Source organism: Anneissia japonica, unplaced genomic scaffold (genome assembly GCF_011630105.1).
Source record: "Anneissia japonica isolate Jap-2015-1 unplaced genomic scaffold, ASM1163010v1 scaffold11779_len1430905_cov172, whole genome shotgun sequence".
In the NCBI taxonomy this organism is placed as follows: Eukaryota; Metazoa; Echinodermata; class Crinoidea; order Comatulida; family Comatulidae; genus Anneissia; species Anneissia japonica.
In genome coordinates this window covers 466,993-484,590 of record NW_022740041.1, presented here as the reverse complement: position 1 = coordinate 484,590, position 17,598 = coordinate 466,993, and the positions used below count along the sequence as shown (strand labels likewise).

General features: G+C 32.1%; 1 protein-coding gene across 1 annotated transcript in view; it reads left to right on the top strand.

Moving 5' to 3' along the window:
• Positions 1–17,127, top strand: part of LOC117118163 — a 29,192-nt gene extending 12,065 nt beyond the window's left edge. The window contains exons 2-3 of the mRNA XM_033262678.1: positions 887–1,278; positions 16,904–17,127. Coding sequence (XP_033118569.1) covers positions 1,053–1,278; positions 16,904–17,127 — 450 coding nt within the window. The 5' untranslated portion in view covers positions 887–1,052. The remainder of the gene's footprint in view (positions 1–886; positions 1,279–16,903) is intronic.
• The last annotated feature ends 471 nt before the right edge of the window (positions 17,128–17,598 follow it).

Sequence of the window (17,598 nt, the reverse complement as noted above, 5' to 3'; positions counted from 1 at the left end):
ATGCTGTTGCTAGGCATATTGAAAAAAAAATAAGGATAGAAGTGGGTGTGGCCACAGTCTCAAAGTTGAATAATATGTAGAATTATCAATTGTTTCCAATTTGAGTAAAAAGGTCAAATCTGGTTTACTATATGTGGCAAAGACAAGCCAAACCAGTCACTCATCGCAAATAGTGTTTCAGAAAAAATGGTCAAACATGCTGGAATGTCAAATTTTAAAAAATATATTTTATTGCACTAAACTAACCTTTATATCATGCTATGCTGTTATTTTCCCCATTTTCAATGTTATAACAACACTTATAAGGATTTGATGATAGTTTCTGCAATAGAAATGCCCTAAATCATAAAAAAAATGGAGGATGATTTCTCATATATTGTTCTTTAATGCTGGAATGTCAAATTAAAAAAAATATATTTTATTGCACTAAACTAACCTTTATATCATGCTATGCTGTTATTTTCCCCATTTTCAATGTTATAACAACACTTATAAGGATTTGATGATAGTTTCTGCAATAGAAATGCCCTAAATCATAAAAAATGGAGGATGATTTATATTGTTCTTTAAATAGCTGCATATTTAAATGCTTGTAACCTCATAAGGAAATGTTGGATTTGAATGTGATTTTTTTAAACCATTTTATAGCTCTTATTCTACTCTTTAACCGTGTTTAGAAACTCAAAATTGATTTTTGCGACGAGTGACTGGTTTAGCTTGTCGTATGCCACATATTGCTATGAAAAAATGAAAACTTGACTGCCATGACAGAGTGGTTTATATCATCAGACAACTTGCAGTTTAAGGGCTAGAATACAGTAGTATGAATTAAACAAACCAAGATAACCAGTTAAAAGTTTTCAATATGTACTTCTATTTATTTCAGATTGAACTGTGAATGATGATATAATTTTACTTTTCGAAAACTTCTGGCTGTGAAATTTTGGCAATATATCTTGGTTCTCATACAAAATTGTAATTTAGGAAGTATGACTGAAGGAATCCTATAGCTGTGTAAAACGGTTAAAACAACGCAAACCCTGGAATTTGGGATGAACCAAAACGGCCATTTCGTCGGCGAGAACTTGTTTGAGGACCATGAACATTTTACAGCTTCCACAGCCGAGCTTAATCCGCCTTACTCACAACGTTTGGTGAATGGACACATAGAGCTCCAGCCGCCAGTGGCGCATTCTCATTCGTACGTGCAAAGGTCAATGTATCACGTTGATAATTACAATGGGAGCAATGTAACGATTGCTGAAGATTTGCGAAACCGTGAGTATAGTTATTTCAATATAGAATTTTGTGTGCTCTACAGTAAATGAATAGAACTGCAAACTTTCATACCTTATTTTACTCCTTATTATTTATTTGAGTAATGGAGCAGGAGCCTTCTCCATTATTTTTTTTTTCTTTCTGTATGTGTTTCAAATACAAAAACAATGAGAAAATGATGTACATGCATGGAATGTTCACTTGCTGAACACAAATTGAATAAACCATAATAAAATAGATTTTTCGATAGCTCCAGCTGTCTTTATCAACCTTAAAGTGAGTAAACTTGGAAGATCTAAAGCCCAGCTGAGACAGCGTTGTACAACACAGCCCGACGTAATTTGTTGTCGCGTCGGATCTGTGTGAGATGTGGTAGGTTTGTATCAGGGACAGTCGCGTCATAGAATATTAAGCATGTTTAATATTCTAACGGCAGCCTAAAGAGTAAGACTGTCCCCTATGATAAACTGCGTCGGATTGCATCGTACAACGCAGTCTGTTTTGGGCTTAAAATAGTATAAAAGTATAGTATTGGTTGTTAGCTAATGATGATATACAACATAGCAAGCATTTCAAATGCTGTTAATGGTTACTTTTTAGCTTTAGCTAGTCATGAATGTTTAGAGGCATGAAATTTACTGATACTTAAAATGGGGTTGGGGCTTTGCTTCCCCGACTGGGAGGGTCTATAGCCCCCAGCCCCCCTCTGTTTATGCCGCCTTATCAATCTACTCTGTTAGGTTTAGACAGCTCATAGACTTCACAGATGACTATCTGAGGTACTATGAGCAGCAAATCAGTTTAATGTCGTCGTACAAACACGATACACCATTCATTCACCTATTACTGTATTGTTTATTATATCATTTTAGTCAAACAAATCCTGTTTTCATAAAAACAAATGACATACAGTAATCCTGCATCTCTCTCTTCTACTCACTCATAGACTTTTTAAGAAAAGAATTTTAAAACATTAAAAAAGGGCAGATTTAGCATCCTCCACTCTTGGAAAGTTTAAAAAAAAATAAAAATAGATCACCCAAAATGCTTCAGAAGTTATTTTCGGGCATCTAGAAAACAAAAATTTGTGAGGCATGCCCCCTGACCCCTTAGGGTGGTGTTATCTCGATCGTCCCCCCTCCCCCCACTTTCAGACCCCTTTTCGAATATCTCTGGATCCACCCTTGTAGAGTGCTTTTTAGCTGGCAAAAAAGTGTAAATAGTCAACAGCTTTTTTCTTCTTAGGGGTGGGGAAGGGTCATTCACGAGAATAATGTTCGGGCTATATATATTGTTGGCTTTTAAATCGCTCAGAAGATAGGAAGGTGACAAGACAAAAGACGGTTCTCCTAGTCATTTAAACTTATTTCATTCATTCTTTCATCAAAAATTATTTCATTCATTTTGCAAATAATCTGGCCTTTAGTCTCGCTAAAGGCCGCCGAAGGCAGCCTTTTCGCAAGTTTAACTACCTTTGTGAACATCATGGTTTCGTTTTATTGTAATAAAAAAATAAAAGTTGTTAAAAAGTCAGACAAAAGCAATTTCAATCAAACAATAGAGCCATGCTCATTAAATTTTCTACAGAAAACCATGCATATTTCTGGAGGAATCGTTCTACGAATAATACCAGTGGCATTATAATTAAAGGGAGGGAGATCATGAAAATAAACCTGTGGCAAATCAAAAACAATGTCATCCTTGCTTCCTTGAATTTGCCCACTTAATGATGCTACAGAATTTTCAGTGTAGCTGTAGTTGTGTACTGATTTCATGTACTCGATAATTACAATCAGGGACAGTGATGTACAATAAAAATCTTTGTTAAAAACCAGAAGAAAATCAGCAAACTTACTTAAAAAGTGGAGTTCCGTTGAAACAGCCTAAAGGTACCTGGTTCCAAACCTGTAACGTTAGGCATTTGAGGCTTGCCATCTGAAAACCAACATTGACAAAAAAAAATGCAAATTAACTTTTTAATGTACTCCTATTCCCTACATTGTCAGCTTTAAAATAATGGGCCATTTTAAACTGGAATCGACTTACTACTGTATTGCCAAAATTATGAGTAAAAGTATTATAGCTTCTCTGTCATACTTCAATATAATATATTTCTTGATTTCTCGATTATCTTGATTGTATAATGATTTTGTTACCAAATGTCCTGAAGTTGATATTTTTTCCAATTCTTTAAATATGTTTAAATGTCACTTTAATAATTATATTTCTCATTAGTGCTGTATGTGTTTAGTGTTATTTGTAAATTTTTTAAATTTTTAAGTATAATTTTTATTGTAATTTCAAATACTTTTTTGTAATTTATACATTTTATTTGTAAATACTGCAATAATAATTATAATATAAATAATAATAATAATAATAATAATAATTTTATTTTTTATGTCTTGTGAATTTATTATACTGATTTATTATATTTTCTATATATTTTTATTACAATTTTCGCCTGTAAGTGGGAACGAAGAGTTCCTATTGGACGACTGAAATAAAATAAATAAATGAATAAATAATACTGGCACATTTTTATGCTAATTACTCAGTTTAACATATAGCGACAGTAAGCTGGTTTTGGAATGGCATGCTTCATTTGGATTTACTGTATATTATAATACTCTCCAGATCATCATCGTGGAAATCACTCAAAAGTTAGAGGATCGGCTTTTTTGATTTTGGCTTATACCCAAGGACTATAGTAATAACACATTGTCATAATTAACTTTTACTTTATGAACCATTCAATGACAGAATCCCATCATAATCTCATATCACATAACATCAATGTAGGGTGTATCACTGTTGGGCATTCAAAGAATCAATAGACCAATTAGAAAAACAACATTGACAATTGAAGCCTGCACATGAATTGTCAAGCCTTTTGATTGGTATAAACAATCTGGCTGTGGGAAAATTGGTGCGTGGGAAAATTTCACGATGTAGGTCAAACAGAAACGGCACAATGACTCATGATAATGGCGCATGTTCAGCAGCGACAAGATCAAATCCTTAAAGAACCATTGTGGGACTATAAAAACACTCGCCAAATTTTTCTTTTTTTTTTTTCCATGTTTGAATGAATTTTATTGCTGTCGTCGGTATTTGGTCGCAATTTTTTGTATTATGTTTAAATTAAAGTTTTTTTTCACAGCCGAACTGTATAATAAAAGCTCAGTAAATTTTATAAAGCCAGCCTTGTTAATACAAGTTTATTATTGAAAAGGAGAAACTGTAACAAGAAGACTCATAAAGGAACAAATGACTTCATGTAATTGAGAGTGTAATGAAAAGGCTTTTCGATGTTGGTATTGTTTGATGAACTGTAGTTTAGTTTGATTCTGTTCATGAACTTTTAACTGTAGTGGTACTACTAGGCCCATATTAAGGTCAAATACAGGTACAGTAAGTGGGTCTGGTTAAATATTACAGTACTAAACAGTGAACACACTTTCAATTCTTCTAGGGACATATTTAAGCAGGAACTGCTTCTCGATCATGTTTTGTTTACGTAGCAGTACTTGTAGTAACTGTATACAGTTTGTGTGTCCATTAGGGGCTATACATTGATCAGGTTTCCTGGTACTGTATTAAATTTAAATCATGAGTGAGAAGCATACATTGTTTGAGATGCTTTAAATTTACAATGTGAAACTAACCTGTGTTTCATTGAGCTCATTTTTGAAAGCTAATTGATGTGGCCATATAAGTTAAGTATACTTCGTGAATAGGGAATTCATAATATTTATTTCGATAATAATTGAAATTTTCAATTAGTTTAATGATGTAATTAATAATGTTAATTATATTTTTGTAGTCTTTTCTATAATATTTTTTAAATTTCGAAAGATCCACTGATCAATCTCGGGTAAGAAAGTATTTTGACATTAATTATGTCATGATGATGATGATGAAATATTGAATCCCAACATCATTTGAGAGACTTTACAGTGTCATTAATGCCGTAGCCAGCTATTGGGACAGTTAGGACAGTCCCACACAATTTTACTATTGGGTCCACAAAGAATTGGTCCACATTTTTAAAATGGGTCCAGATTTCTCATATTTTGTGTAAAATGGTCCAACTTTTAAGAAAATGGGTCCAAATTTCTCATAGTTTACATAAAATGGGTCAATTTTTTAAAGAAAATGGGTCCAGATTATTCATATTTTCGCGTAAAACGGGACAACGTTTAAGAAAATGGGTCCACATTATTTGAATTTACTCGTAAAGTGGGTCCATCCTGATATTGTCCCACACTGTTTGAAAATTCTGGCTACAGCATTGAGTGTCATGAAATGTGGGTGGGTAGAGTAACATCCCCATATATAGTAATTTAACAAATTCAGAGACTTGAATGATTTGGTATTAGAAAGGTTGGGTTTGTATTCATATTTTAGAGGTTCATATTGGGAGATATTTTTTCTTTTTCAGTTATTAATTGGTTTTAAAGGGTAAAGGTCAAGGATGCCAAACAGCGGACTTAATCACACAAAATGCTCTATATAAATTAAGTCTTATTATGAGGCTTACAGTAGTTGCGATACCGTGACAGGATTTGAACCCATGACTCGTAAGACTGAGAGGCAAGCATCATAACCACCAGACTATTCAGCACAATATTAAATATATTTTCATGAATTTAAACAACAGTAGGATCAATATTGTTTAACCAGAATCAAGATTCTGAATCATGATTATTGATGTACGTTCCACTTCAATGAATCTGTTGGTGTTATTATTATTGTGTGTGTGTTAATGTACTGTACACATCCTGAGGCCAACAGTAAATAGATAAAATAAAAATGAAATCGACATTACAAATTGACAATGTGAAATGTTACCCTAAAGGCAATCTTTATACCTGCTTCAAGAGCACTTGAACTGTATCTGACTATGGATTGTCTCCAACAGGTAAACACTGCTCAGACGGATCAAACAAGCAAAACTAAAAAAAAAAAAAGAGTGGTTTGAATGATGCAGAAGTTCACAGAAATTTGTCTAGGGTAAAGTATGCAGGGTTTCTGATTTCTGTCTTTTAAATCATCATTTTTTTCGGCCCTTAAATTACTCTGGAATAGTCCACCGTACTCAGTGGTAGACTCGAAAACTGTATTCACTTTTTAAACAAAATTTAATTGAAAAATACTAAGTTAATCCCCATGCTGTCTTGTTTGGTTTTATTTGATGTACAGTATGTCTTTAGATTAAGTTTAGTTAAGGGGGAGGCTAATTATTAGCCACTAGTCATTGTGACTATGTGGTTATCTAGCCTCCCCAAGTTGTTTACCGAACTCTCGTCTGGATCTGAATTATTGCTGCGAAGCAGCCAATTCATATTCTTGACAGCAATTTGACCTCTGAAAGGTCATTGTCAAAAACCAAGGGCCTAAGACAACTGAAAAGCGGAGTTTCCTTCTTTCGTTCTGCCAGGTAAAATCAATTACTTTACGCGACGTTTGTAGACTAACAACATGTACCAACGTCCACATGTCGCGCTAGTCTTATCCTACTCTAGGCCTAGACTAGCTAGGATGGTATAGGCCTAGCCTTGAAGGGACAAAGGTCCCAATAAAAAACGTCGCTCCTTGATAGCTAACATTGTCTATTTAACATCACAATAATTCATTATTAGACCTATAGTTGTTTTTTGAATCGTACTCCACAAACCTCAGCCGATACCTCGCACAACTCGAGTAACGTCTCGTATCTGTTGTCGTGACGTCATGGCTCGCTGGCTCACACTTGCGATGTCTCGCACTTGTGATCAAATAACACGCTGGCTCGCACTTTGGCAACACCCTTTGGCAGTCAATTCGCCCTAGAAAACCCGCCCTTGGAAACTTGCCCCATAAAAAAATGTACACTTCCTAGACCATGCAGTCTTCAAAATAAAAATTGTAACCTTTGGTAATCAACTACATTTTCCACATACTTAGAAATTTTTGAAACTTTATTAAAAAAAACCTAAACCATAATTCACCACTATAGACACTTTTTGACAAAAATGAAAAATTACGACTTTGTTACCCAATGAGAAGTGTTCTAATATAGACAATGGCTCGTGTCTCATATTATTTGTTATATTTTTATTATTCATTATTTTCACTTGACTCGCATAAATAATTTTGTTCGAAGAACATTCATATGCAGTTGTACTTCGCAGCATTTCACTTGCAATTTGCAATTTATAGTTTATATCTGGATACCAGTATCACATCAGTGTTTCATGAAAATAAGAAGCTTCATGAAAAATAAAAAACATAATACTTTTTACTTGCATGCATTCTGTGATTTTCCCGAATGTACTAAACATTGCAGAGCTTGCACATTGTACTGTACTATTAAGAGGGTTTGACCTCGATTTGACCCCAAATTGACCCCAAATTCTGGTTATAAATGTAATTTTAAAAAAATATTGTACTTGCCTATCTGACATTTTCATTGTGGTTGAACTGGTCAAAATGATAATTTTTACAATTCAAATCATCAATAATACATCCTATTTTGTTCTTACTTGCATACATTTGGTGATTGTTCCGAATGTACTAAACATTCCAAAGCGTGCATGTTTTTACCGTGTTAGGTTAAAATTGTTTAGAATAGCATTGGTGAATTCGATCCAACTCGGCCACAAGTCAACTCGGCCACAGTCAACTCGGCCACAAGTCAACTCGGCCACAAGTCAACTCGGCCACAAGTTAACTCGGCCACAAGTCAACTCGGCCACAAAAAGTTTGGCTACAGTCAACTCGGCCACAAATCAACTCGGCCACAAGTCAACTCGGCCACAAGTCATTTACTGGTACTACATTGTACTAATTATTATTATTGCTGTTATTATTATTGTTGTTTTTATTACCGTTAGTTTTAATATTAATTATTAGTCTTAGCATTAACATTATATATTCTTCAAATTTTTGCTGATATTATTATTATTATTACATATATAATAATAACGATTTAAAGCGCAAACATCACCACCAAATTATTATTATTATTATTATTATATTATTATTATTATTATTATTATTATTATTATTATTATTATTATTATTACATATATATAGTACATATATTTATAGTATCATATAAATAATAAATAATTTTCGATTTTTTATTATTATTATTCATATTATTATTATAATTTTAAGTCTTAGTATTATAATTTTAATAATAGTAATCTAAAAAGTTGTTGTTGTTGGCGTTTTATTAGTATTTTTTTCATATTATTATTACTATTATTAATATTATTGTTGTTATTGTCACCTTTATTATCGATATTAACAATTAGTACAATGTAGTACCAGTAAATGACTTGTGGCCGAGTTGACTTGTGGCCGAGTTGATTTGTGGCCGAGTTGACTTGTGGCCGAGTTGACTTGTGGCCGAGTTGACTTGTGGCCGAGTTGACTTGTGGCCGAGTTGACCTGCACCCGCATTGGTAGCCAGTAAAATCTTGCTCTGCAAACTCTTTGCCACAGTTAACTGCTGTAATAGTATCTTAATTAACGCGATAAGAAATATTAAGGCATAGTCAAGTAGCTGAATACAGTGTTTAACATCCTTTCACAGACTTCGGTTCACTTCCTAAGCCCCTTGAGTAGAATATTTTGATTTCTAGTTCACACGCTACCAGTAATTCAACTCTCATTTAAAGTGTTCACTGAGAGATCACTTGCATAATTACAAATTGTAACACTATGCCCAAAACATGAAATAATTACTGTATCAAAGCATAAAAAACAAAAAAGTTCTTATCTGGTTAGACAGGGTTATCACTAATCTTGTTTGTTTACTATTTTGACATGCTAAACAAAGCCATTTTTCTGACAAAGGGAAACCCCCTAAAATGTATTTAAAAAGATGTATAACCACAGTTATTTGTTAAAAAACATGCAAAAATACTCTGGATTGTTATTACGCAAGAGCACATTACAAAAGAATCAATAACTTTTTGTGTGTGTTTTTTTTTTTAACACCGTTGATGTATTTTTAGTAGAAGCTACTTTATAAATTGTGACAAAGAAAATGATCAAAAATGTCATTTATTTTCAGTGAGTTAGATTAAATATCTAAAACAACATATGAAGGTTTTTTTATTTGTTTCGTATACTTATTTTTTTTCAAAGATTATCGGAGGAGGGCGGAAAAAAAATAAAAATAAAATTTTCTTTTCTTATTTAGCAAATAGTTTTGCCAAAATCATCCAGACGGAGGAGAAAATAAAAATAAAATTTTATTGGTGAATGTAAAATAGGATGGTTAAATTCTTCAAATTTATATAATTAGGAAGAAATATACATATCTTATTTTTGGAGAATTCAAGGCAGCGGAGGGCATAATAAAAATAAAGAAAAACGTTTATTTTTTTCTAAAATTTTCACATTTTCGTGGCACCGGATGTGCTAATTGGTGAAAAATAAAATTTTATTTTTATTTTGAAATCATCAATATTTGCAGTCGGCAGGTTTGCTAAACAATGTATAAAAAAAAATCTCAACTTATGGGAGCTTTGCATCAGACTTGAATTGCAGTCGAATCTACTGATATATTATGTGTCCTCTAAACCCCAGTAGAGGCCTCAGCCACTGCTCTGCAAAATAGAGAAAAAGGGGTGATAAATAGGCTAAAATAATGAATGGTAATGTTTCTTAGTGCAGTCACACTTGAAACACTACTCGTGCAACGAGGTAGGCCTACAAGTAAAAAGCAGTTCTAGTGGACAGGCCCTGTTCAAACAAATTTCAAGTCTCCCGATTATTAAAGGCCCCTCCAATTAAAGACCACCTCCAATTAAAAACCTTTTTTCTGTGGTTCTATATATTAACAAATGTCTTTTAACTTTACTATTCTAATTATTCTATTCTTATTATTCTATTCTAATTATAAACCAAAGATGCTAAAGACCATGGAAACCCAGGCCCCCAAAATTGGTTTTTGATTGGAGGAAGTCCTGTAAAAACTTCATGAAAATAATATACTACTTTTTTTAGTTTGAGTAGGAATCTAATCACTGGTGGAAAAAGCCTAAAGTCTCAACAATAATTTAATCACAAAAAAATTAATAAATAGATGAATAATATTAATAATAATAATAATAATAATAATAACAACAACAACAACAACAAACTAATAGTAGCATCATTTATTTTTTAGCTGACAACAATATCGACAAAATACCAAGAGACGGCAACCTCTAAGAATTACAGAAGATTGCCCTAATGGTTTCTGCACATAAACTCAGAAAAACATTACTTATAAAATCATAAGAAATTGATAAAAAAATGAAATAAAAGAAAAAATATCAAGATTATTGATTAAAAATCATATTTATTTTTTTTTCTTTGTTTATTTGATTGGACAAAATTTGAGCAATAACAAAAGAAATGGCAAGTTATTGAATACTCTGACAATAACCTGTTTCAAAATTTTATTTGGTATTAAAATTTATGTTGTATGTTTTTGCAAAATGAAGCATTGTGCGTAAATTTGTTTTACCCTTTTCAACAATCAAATACAAATTGATTATTTATGATGCAATTGTTGTCAAATCTGGCACTTTCAGTCTGATGTTTTTTTTGTCATGGAAAAGTTTAAAGAATCACTTTAAATGGCAATTTAATTTGCATGAGAATTACATATCAGAACAATACACTGCTGGCCTGATATGAAGCTGGCTTTTACATTGTGTGGTAGTTACTGTACATGTAATTAAAAAAACCCCTCCACGCATGACCTAGCAACCATCTTGGGAACAATACACCATCTACAGATCAATACTCATGTAAGTGTGCAAATCAATTGGCGACGTGATGGTTATGCTTGCGCAGGGGCCACACTGTGTTTGCATACCTTGTCAGCATAATTTCCCTGCGGCCCCAAACATGTCTGACCTTCTATGGACCGTGGGAGATATCTAAGTAAGAACAGCTGGATTGCTTTGTACAAGGCAGTCGCTTATCTTCTCTTTATATATTGTTTGTCAGCCTTGCGTTTACAATATTATGCATATTATTAATGTTCCTGTTAGTTAGGCTCAGGTTAGAGGCAGACAGCCAATGAGTAGTACAATGGCTTATGGTACATGTAACTCCTTCTTCTCTTTTGATGACTTCAACTTCCCATTTGTTGGGGACGGTAAGTACCACTTGAATTAAATTCTAAGGCTATTTTATTTCGAATTTAATGCAGTATAAACGCTGATGAAACTGCTAGAGACGGAGAAATTCTCTGCTAACATATGCCTATTAGTTGCTCCAGTCTGTCCAGCCACATCTGTGTTGAAATGAAAAATTGTTTCTACCGTATTCATTGGTTTGCTTTGATTAATTCTACCACACTCTGCTTCCAACTGATCATCATTTATAGATCTGTACTTAAAACATTCCCATTGATTTTGTTTTTCGACACATCAGTTAAATTTCTCACACATGTACAATACACAGTGAGACACTACTGGCTGTGTAGATTTTTCCCTGAGTGTACAGTTAGTATGCATGGTAGGATTCAATGGTGAAAAGCTGTACATTTCCCAGGATTATTGATTCACAAAATAATGCCAACAAAATATCCATTTAGTTTCACATAATAAATGATGATAGATTTTATTGGTGTACAATGAATATATTTGGCCAGCAATTAATGCTGTTATTGTTGACATTCGCGAAATATATTGTAAAATTTCCATTTGTTTTTTAAAAAGCTCTTTTTGTATACTATATGAAATGATTTATGTTAGTAATATTTTGCTACTATACAGATAAGGCCTATTTTACTTTATTTGCCAAATAAATTGTTGTTCAATAAATATTACTCTTATTTCCTTTCACTTTACTTATTATATAAATAATTTCTTTATTCTGAGTGGCTTAATGATAGTAATATTACTGTACTAGTAGAACACAAAAAAATAGTATAGTAAGTATAACATTCACTAAATGAATAAAAAGATGAATAGACCTAAGATTGAAACCAAACAACTGATGGTATTGAAACTAATATTTAGTATAAAAAGGTGAATTTGAGTACAATGCCTAAAAACAGGAGGATGTAAATCTTAAGAAATACAGTAAGTTATTCTAATACAATGGGACAAGAAAATCAGTTGTGATTAAAAAGAAAAACATGTACAATTAAAATTATTACAATTTTTTTTTATAAGAACAAAGAGGCTGAAATTGCTTACAAATTAAGAGCAAATAAGAACAATTTATGGCTGAGATAAAATGTCAAATGAGGTTTTTATTTTTTTTAAATAGAAACACCAACCAATATCTTATTTGCATTAGGTGCGACTATGTAAAACCCTCTGCAATAGAGTACAGTAATATGCTGCTGTAGATAATAAGTTTGGTAAATATAGGAACCAAATTTAATTTTTGAGCCTGAAATTGGCAAAAAAAAATACAAACACTGAACCAGGGCAAAATTGTACTAATAAACAAAAATTGTAAATGGAAGTAAGACACAAGTATGCAAATAAGGCTCAGTCATTAGCTGTTAATTGAATAGATTGGAATTTCTATAGTTTTTACTGTATGAAAATAAAAGTTTTGTGTTGAATTATTAATATTGCTCCCCACTGTGACAAAAGGAATAACTGACTTATTTATGTTTGTGAGATATGAGTCAAAATATGCATTTCTATTGAGAAAAAAATGGTTATGTTCTTTTCACATGCTAGTATTAAAATAAGTGATATTATTACAGTAACTATGCCAGTCACGTAACAAAATTTTAAAATGAATATCAGTTATGATGTTATATGATGGTAGAAGAGAATAGTCAATGATATAATAAAAAATGAAAATGAATAACAATTGTACAATCTTTTAAATGTCAGAATTAGTGCATAATTAATTCTCATGCAACACTTAGCACTTTCACCGCTGAAGGCTCTTTTCTCACGCATATCAGCAGTTTCCTTTATAGTGATGATAAATATTGAAAAATTTTGATTAAATGCCAAAAATATGTTTGATTCAATTATGCAATTAAGGGGCCTTGTCGTAATTTTGTGATGGGTTTAATAGGTTAATAATAATATTTGGATTGGAACCACAGTTCCGTATGCTCCTTCCCCTTTGCTGTCCTCTAACAAAGGGACCCTGGCGCATTTATGGTCTCTTAGGTGGAAACTTTCATTACAATGATTCATACATTTGAAAATATAACAAACAAGTACTTGATGAAATTAAAATTGATTTCCTAAATTATTATTTTATGAAACCATTCCTTGAGTTGAACAATATGTAATTAGTTTTTTTGTCTTTTTTTTTTATATATAGCCTTTAATTTAGGGTTCATTAACATTTATTATAAATTTTTTTTCATGTTCATTTGAGTTACAATTCTGCAGCTGGTTCTGAGATTTTAGATGTATTTTCAGGGAGTAAACTCGGTTTGAAACTTTTAATTTAAACCCATTACCACCACCATTATACAAGTTTTTTATCTGGCACCAGAAATCAAGACAGCATCCCACATTCCCACACGAAAGCAAAAGTCTTAAAAAACTATCTCCTTCAAGTTCATTGTATGTTTGCATGTTTTTTAATTTGTATTATCAATTAGACAGAACTTTTTTATACCTTGTTTAGTGAACCAACTGCCAGCCAATGATGCTGATTTCGAATAACAATAAAATTTTATTTTTAGCCAGAGTACTCGCTACAAAAAAAATTGAAATTTCAGAAAAAAATTAAAATTAAAAAAAAATGTTTATTACGTTTGCTGCTGCCTTAAAATCTTGATATGTATATTTCTTCCTAATTATGTAAATTAAAGGCATTTAACTATCCCTTTACTATGCTGTTTACATTCAACAGTAAAACTTTACATTTTATTTTCTCCTCCGTCTGGAAGTTTTTGGAAAAACTTTATTTGCTAAATAAGAACAAAAAAATTACTTTTTTTTTGTTTTTTTTTCATCCTACTCTGACGATCTTTAAAACAATAAGTTGCACGAAACAAGGTATTAAAAATGTCTCGCCTTACCTTTCAGTTGTCAACTGGTAATAATTGGTATCATCATGCACTGCAAATTAAAGTTAGTTGTGTTGAGAAAGTTCATCTATCCAGATCTCCTCGAGGTGGTCTTTTCTATTTGAAACCCCTGTGAAATTATCATAACTGTTTAAATCATTAGATATCAAAATTTCTTTGTTTATTCTTGTTGTGACTGTAGACCTCGGTTTTGGTAGGCTTTTGATTATTAGATTTTTGAATTCACCTCTGGTAAAAGTAATTCTTAAGGCCATTCATCTAATCTGACCAACATGTACTGTGGTATGTATTATGTTGAACATGCCTCTATGCCTTGCGAGAAAACAGTATAGGCCAACAAACTGTATGCATATGCGTTCCAGAATTATAATTTTTTTTTTTTTTAGCTGTCCTCCATCACTGTAGTCTTAGACATAGTACAGTAGTAGGCCTGAATTAAACATCTTAGTGCCCTTGCCAACACTCCACCTACAGTAGGGCCCAGCAAGTTGTAGGAGTCTTCGGGAAATCGGGGAGGCCTCCATGAATTGCCATCTCCTGCAAATTCACAATATAAGTATGTTTTACACTAAAGCTTTTTGTAAGTTTTACCAATTTGTAATTATTAATTGTCACCTAGAAGTCAGTGCCAATGGGTATCACCATCCAGAGCAACATATAATTAGATGTCTCTTTTAAACAGATCTCCCGGATGTGGATTCTACCAACTTGGAACCCCTGCCAACTTCATCCACCGGAACTACCCCGTCACCTTACAATTTAAACATACATTATTTATAGAGGCCTACAGGTATAGGAGTTTTTTAATTAAAGATCCCTTAGAATTCTGAGTTATAAAATTTAGTAGCGTATATTGATCATTAAATTTTGTTTCTCTATAGCATACATTTCAATATGCTAATCCAGTGTCTGAGATCTCTAGTGCCATCCATAGTACAGTAGGCTTATTATTCTTTTTAGATTATTGAATAGAAATATCCTTCCAACTGTCCCGACAATTTTTGTAATAAATAAATTTGAAACACAGATTCATTTTTTTTCCCAGCATAACAAAGCATAATACTGTGAACCATAATAATTCACACATATTAATCTTGTTCTCTAAATTTGCGGGAAAAAAAAACTAATCAGGAATCGTTATGAATGTAACAAGTTGCTGAGAAAATGAATTGGAAAAGTCTGGGAACGGAGATATTGACACATGGGAACTTCCAACTTTAGCCTTTTGTTCTGTGATTCAATTGATACTTGACGGTGTAGGCTGAAAGTTGCTATGGCGACGGAACTTGACTTGCTGACTGTGGGAACGCTAATCCCTCGATTATTTGTTCTTTACATGGGTTTGTGTTGAGTTGGAACAGTTCCTCAACAGTTACTATGGAGTTAAGTAGCCCGAGTGTAAGTAAGTGCTGTGATAGATTCCCAAATGTTTTATCAACCTCACTGCATATATTTGAACAAGAACCGCACCTGTATTACTATTTACAATGTTAATATCATTCAATGATACTCTAGTTCCTTTGTTGTTTCATTTTTTTCTTTTTTGGCAGAATAATATAATTATAACTACTGTATAACAAAATATTAACAGTTTTCAGTGCTATAGAATCTAGGTAACCCTGAGACAATTAAGATCTAAGGGGGATAAACATCGCAGAAAGGGGTTTACACATCTAGGTGGTTGTCATATAAAATTAATTTATAAATTATAAATTGAACTGTTATGAAATTAAATGAGTTGGATTTGTTTAAGTAAGGTTAAGTTAGTTCATACTATATGCATATTTTTAATAGAAGAAACTTAAATACTAATTTCATTTTGTTTTAGTTAAGTGTTAATATTTTTATATTTTGATAATTTTCCTTTTGTTAATAGAGAAAAATAATATATTTATTTGGTAAAAGGTTTCAATTTTTACACTTTGTACAGTATAGGTAATTTCAGCCAAGTATGTCTTACTGTGTCTATATACTGTATGTATTAGAATGAATAAATGAAATTTAATCAATGAGATAATATAAAATATTCAATATATGAACGTTGTGTCGCAATGAAAAACATCTGTATAAAATTACCAATAAAGTAAATTTATACTATGACAATGTGATTGAATAAATACTATTATAATATTCAAACTCTAGCTTCACCAGTACTGCATTATTTATTACGGTATTTGTTTGTTCTTTCAATTATTACAAACAAGAATGTTTGAATATATTCTAGTGCTGGTATTTCAAATTTCCCTGTGGTGCTAGTGCTTAAATTTTGTGTTCTATATTTAAGTAGCAACATGCCAGCTGGAGAAATATTGGTTTCTTATCTCCAGTTGTGTTGAACTACAGTATTGCATTTTTTTCAGCGAAGCATTTATTTAGGCCTATACCTGATGTGTAAGTATAGTATTCATTTTCCCAATATTCAAATGCAAAGAATTAACTTTTCAAGGTTAACCACCACAACACAAAATCCACCCAACCTCATATTGCCTGCAGGGTTCTGGTTATCTACGTAGCTCTGGTAGAACACTTAGAAGATGTTTATTAAGAGACTCGTAAAGTTTTATTAATGTCAAACTTTTTTACCTTTTATTTTTTTTTTTTAAACAGATGCATCACATGTCCTGCACAATACACACAGCTCAGCTGCTGATAAGCTGTTTAGTACGGATATGATATCACAGGCCACAGCCAGCCCCATCACTATTACATCTATGACTGCCACTTCAGTGCCTACGCTTCCAAGTCCTGCCCCCAGTCCATCACCTACAGCATTAGGCAGTAGCCCTACCAGGCCCGACGATGGATTACTACCATTTAGACGGTGTGTATAAACACTTGTGAAAAGAGCTAAATAATTTTTTAATAATTGTTTATGTGATTCTTCAATTTTTATAACCACCAGAAGAGTGTTATCCTTGGTGTTTACACCAAAAATGAAAATGTAAATTATCAAACAGGAAAAAGTTTAGGAATATTCAACCAATCAGGCAATCAGAATAAAAATGTATTCCTTATTCTCAAAAAACTGAAATCATAATCAATAATGAAAACGGCACCAAAAATATAGCACAACTTTTCTTAGACTGCCTATAACACATTTTAAAATATTATATATAAAATTACAAAAAAAAAAAAAATTTTTTTAATAATAAATAAGTACGTAATAAATGAAACTATAATAGCAAATAATAATTAGTAATTAAAATAAAACACAGGCAAATATGTTAATTTGAAATAATTTTGTTACAATTTCAGCAGACAGATTATTTTGGTAATCTTTTCATTTTTAGTTATTACTGTAC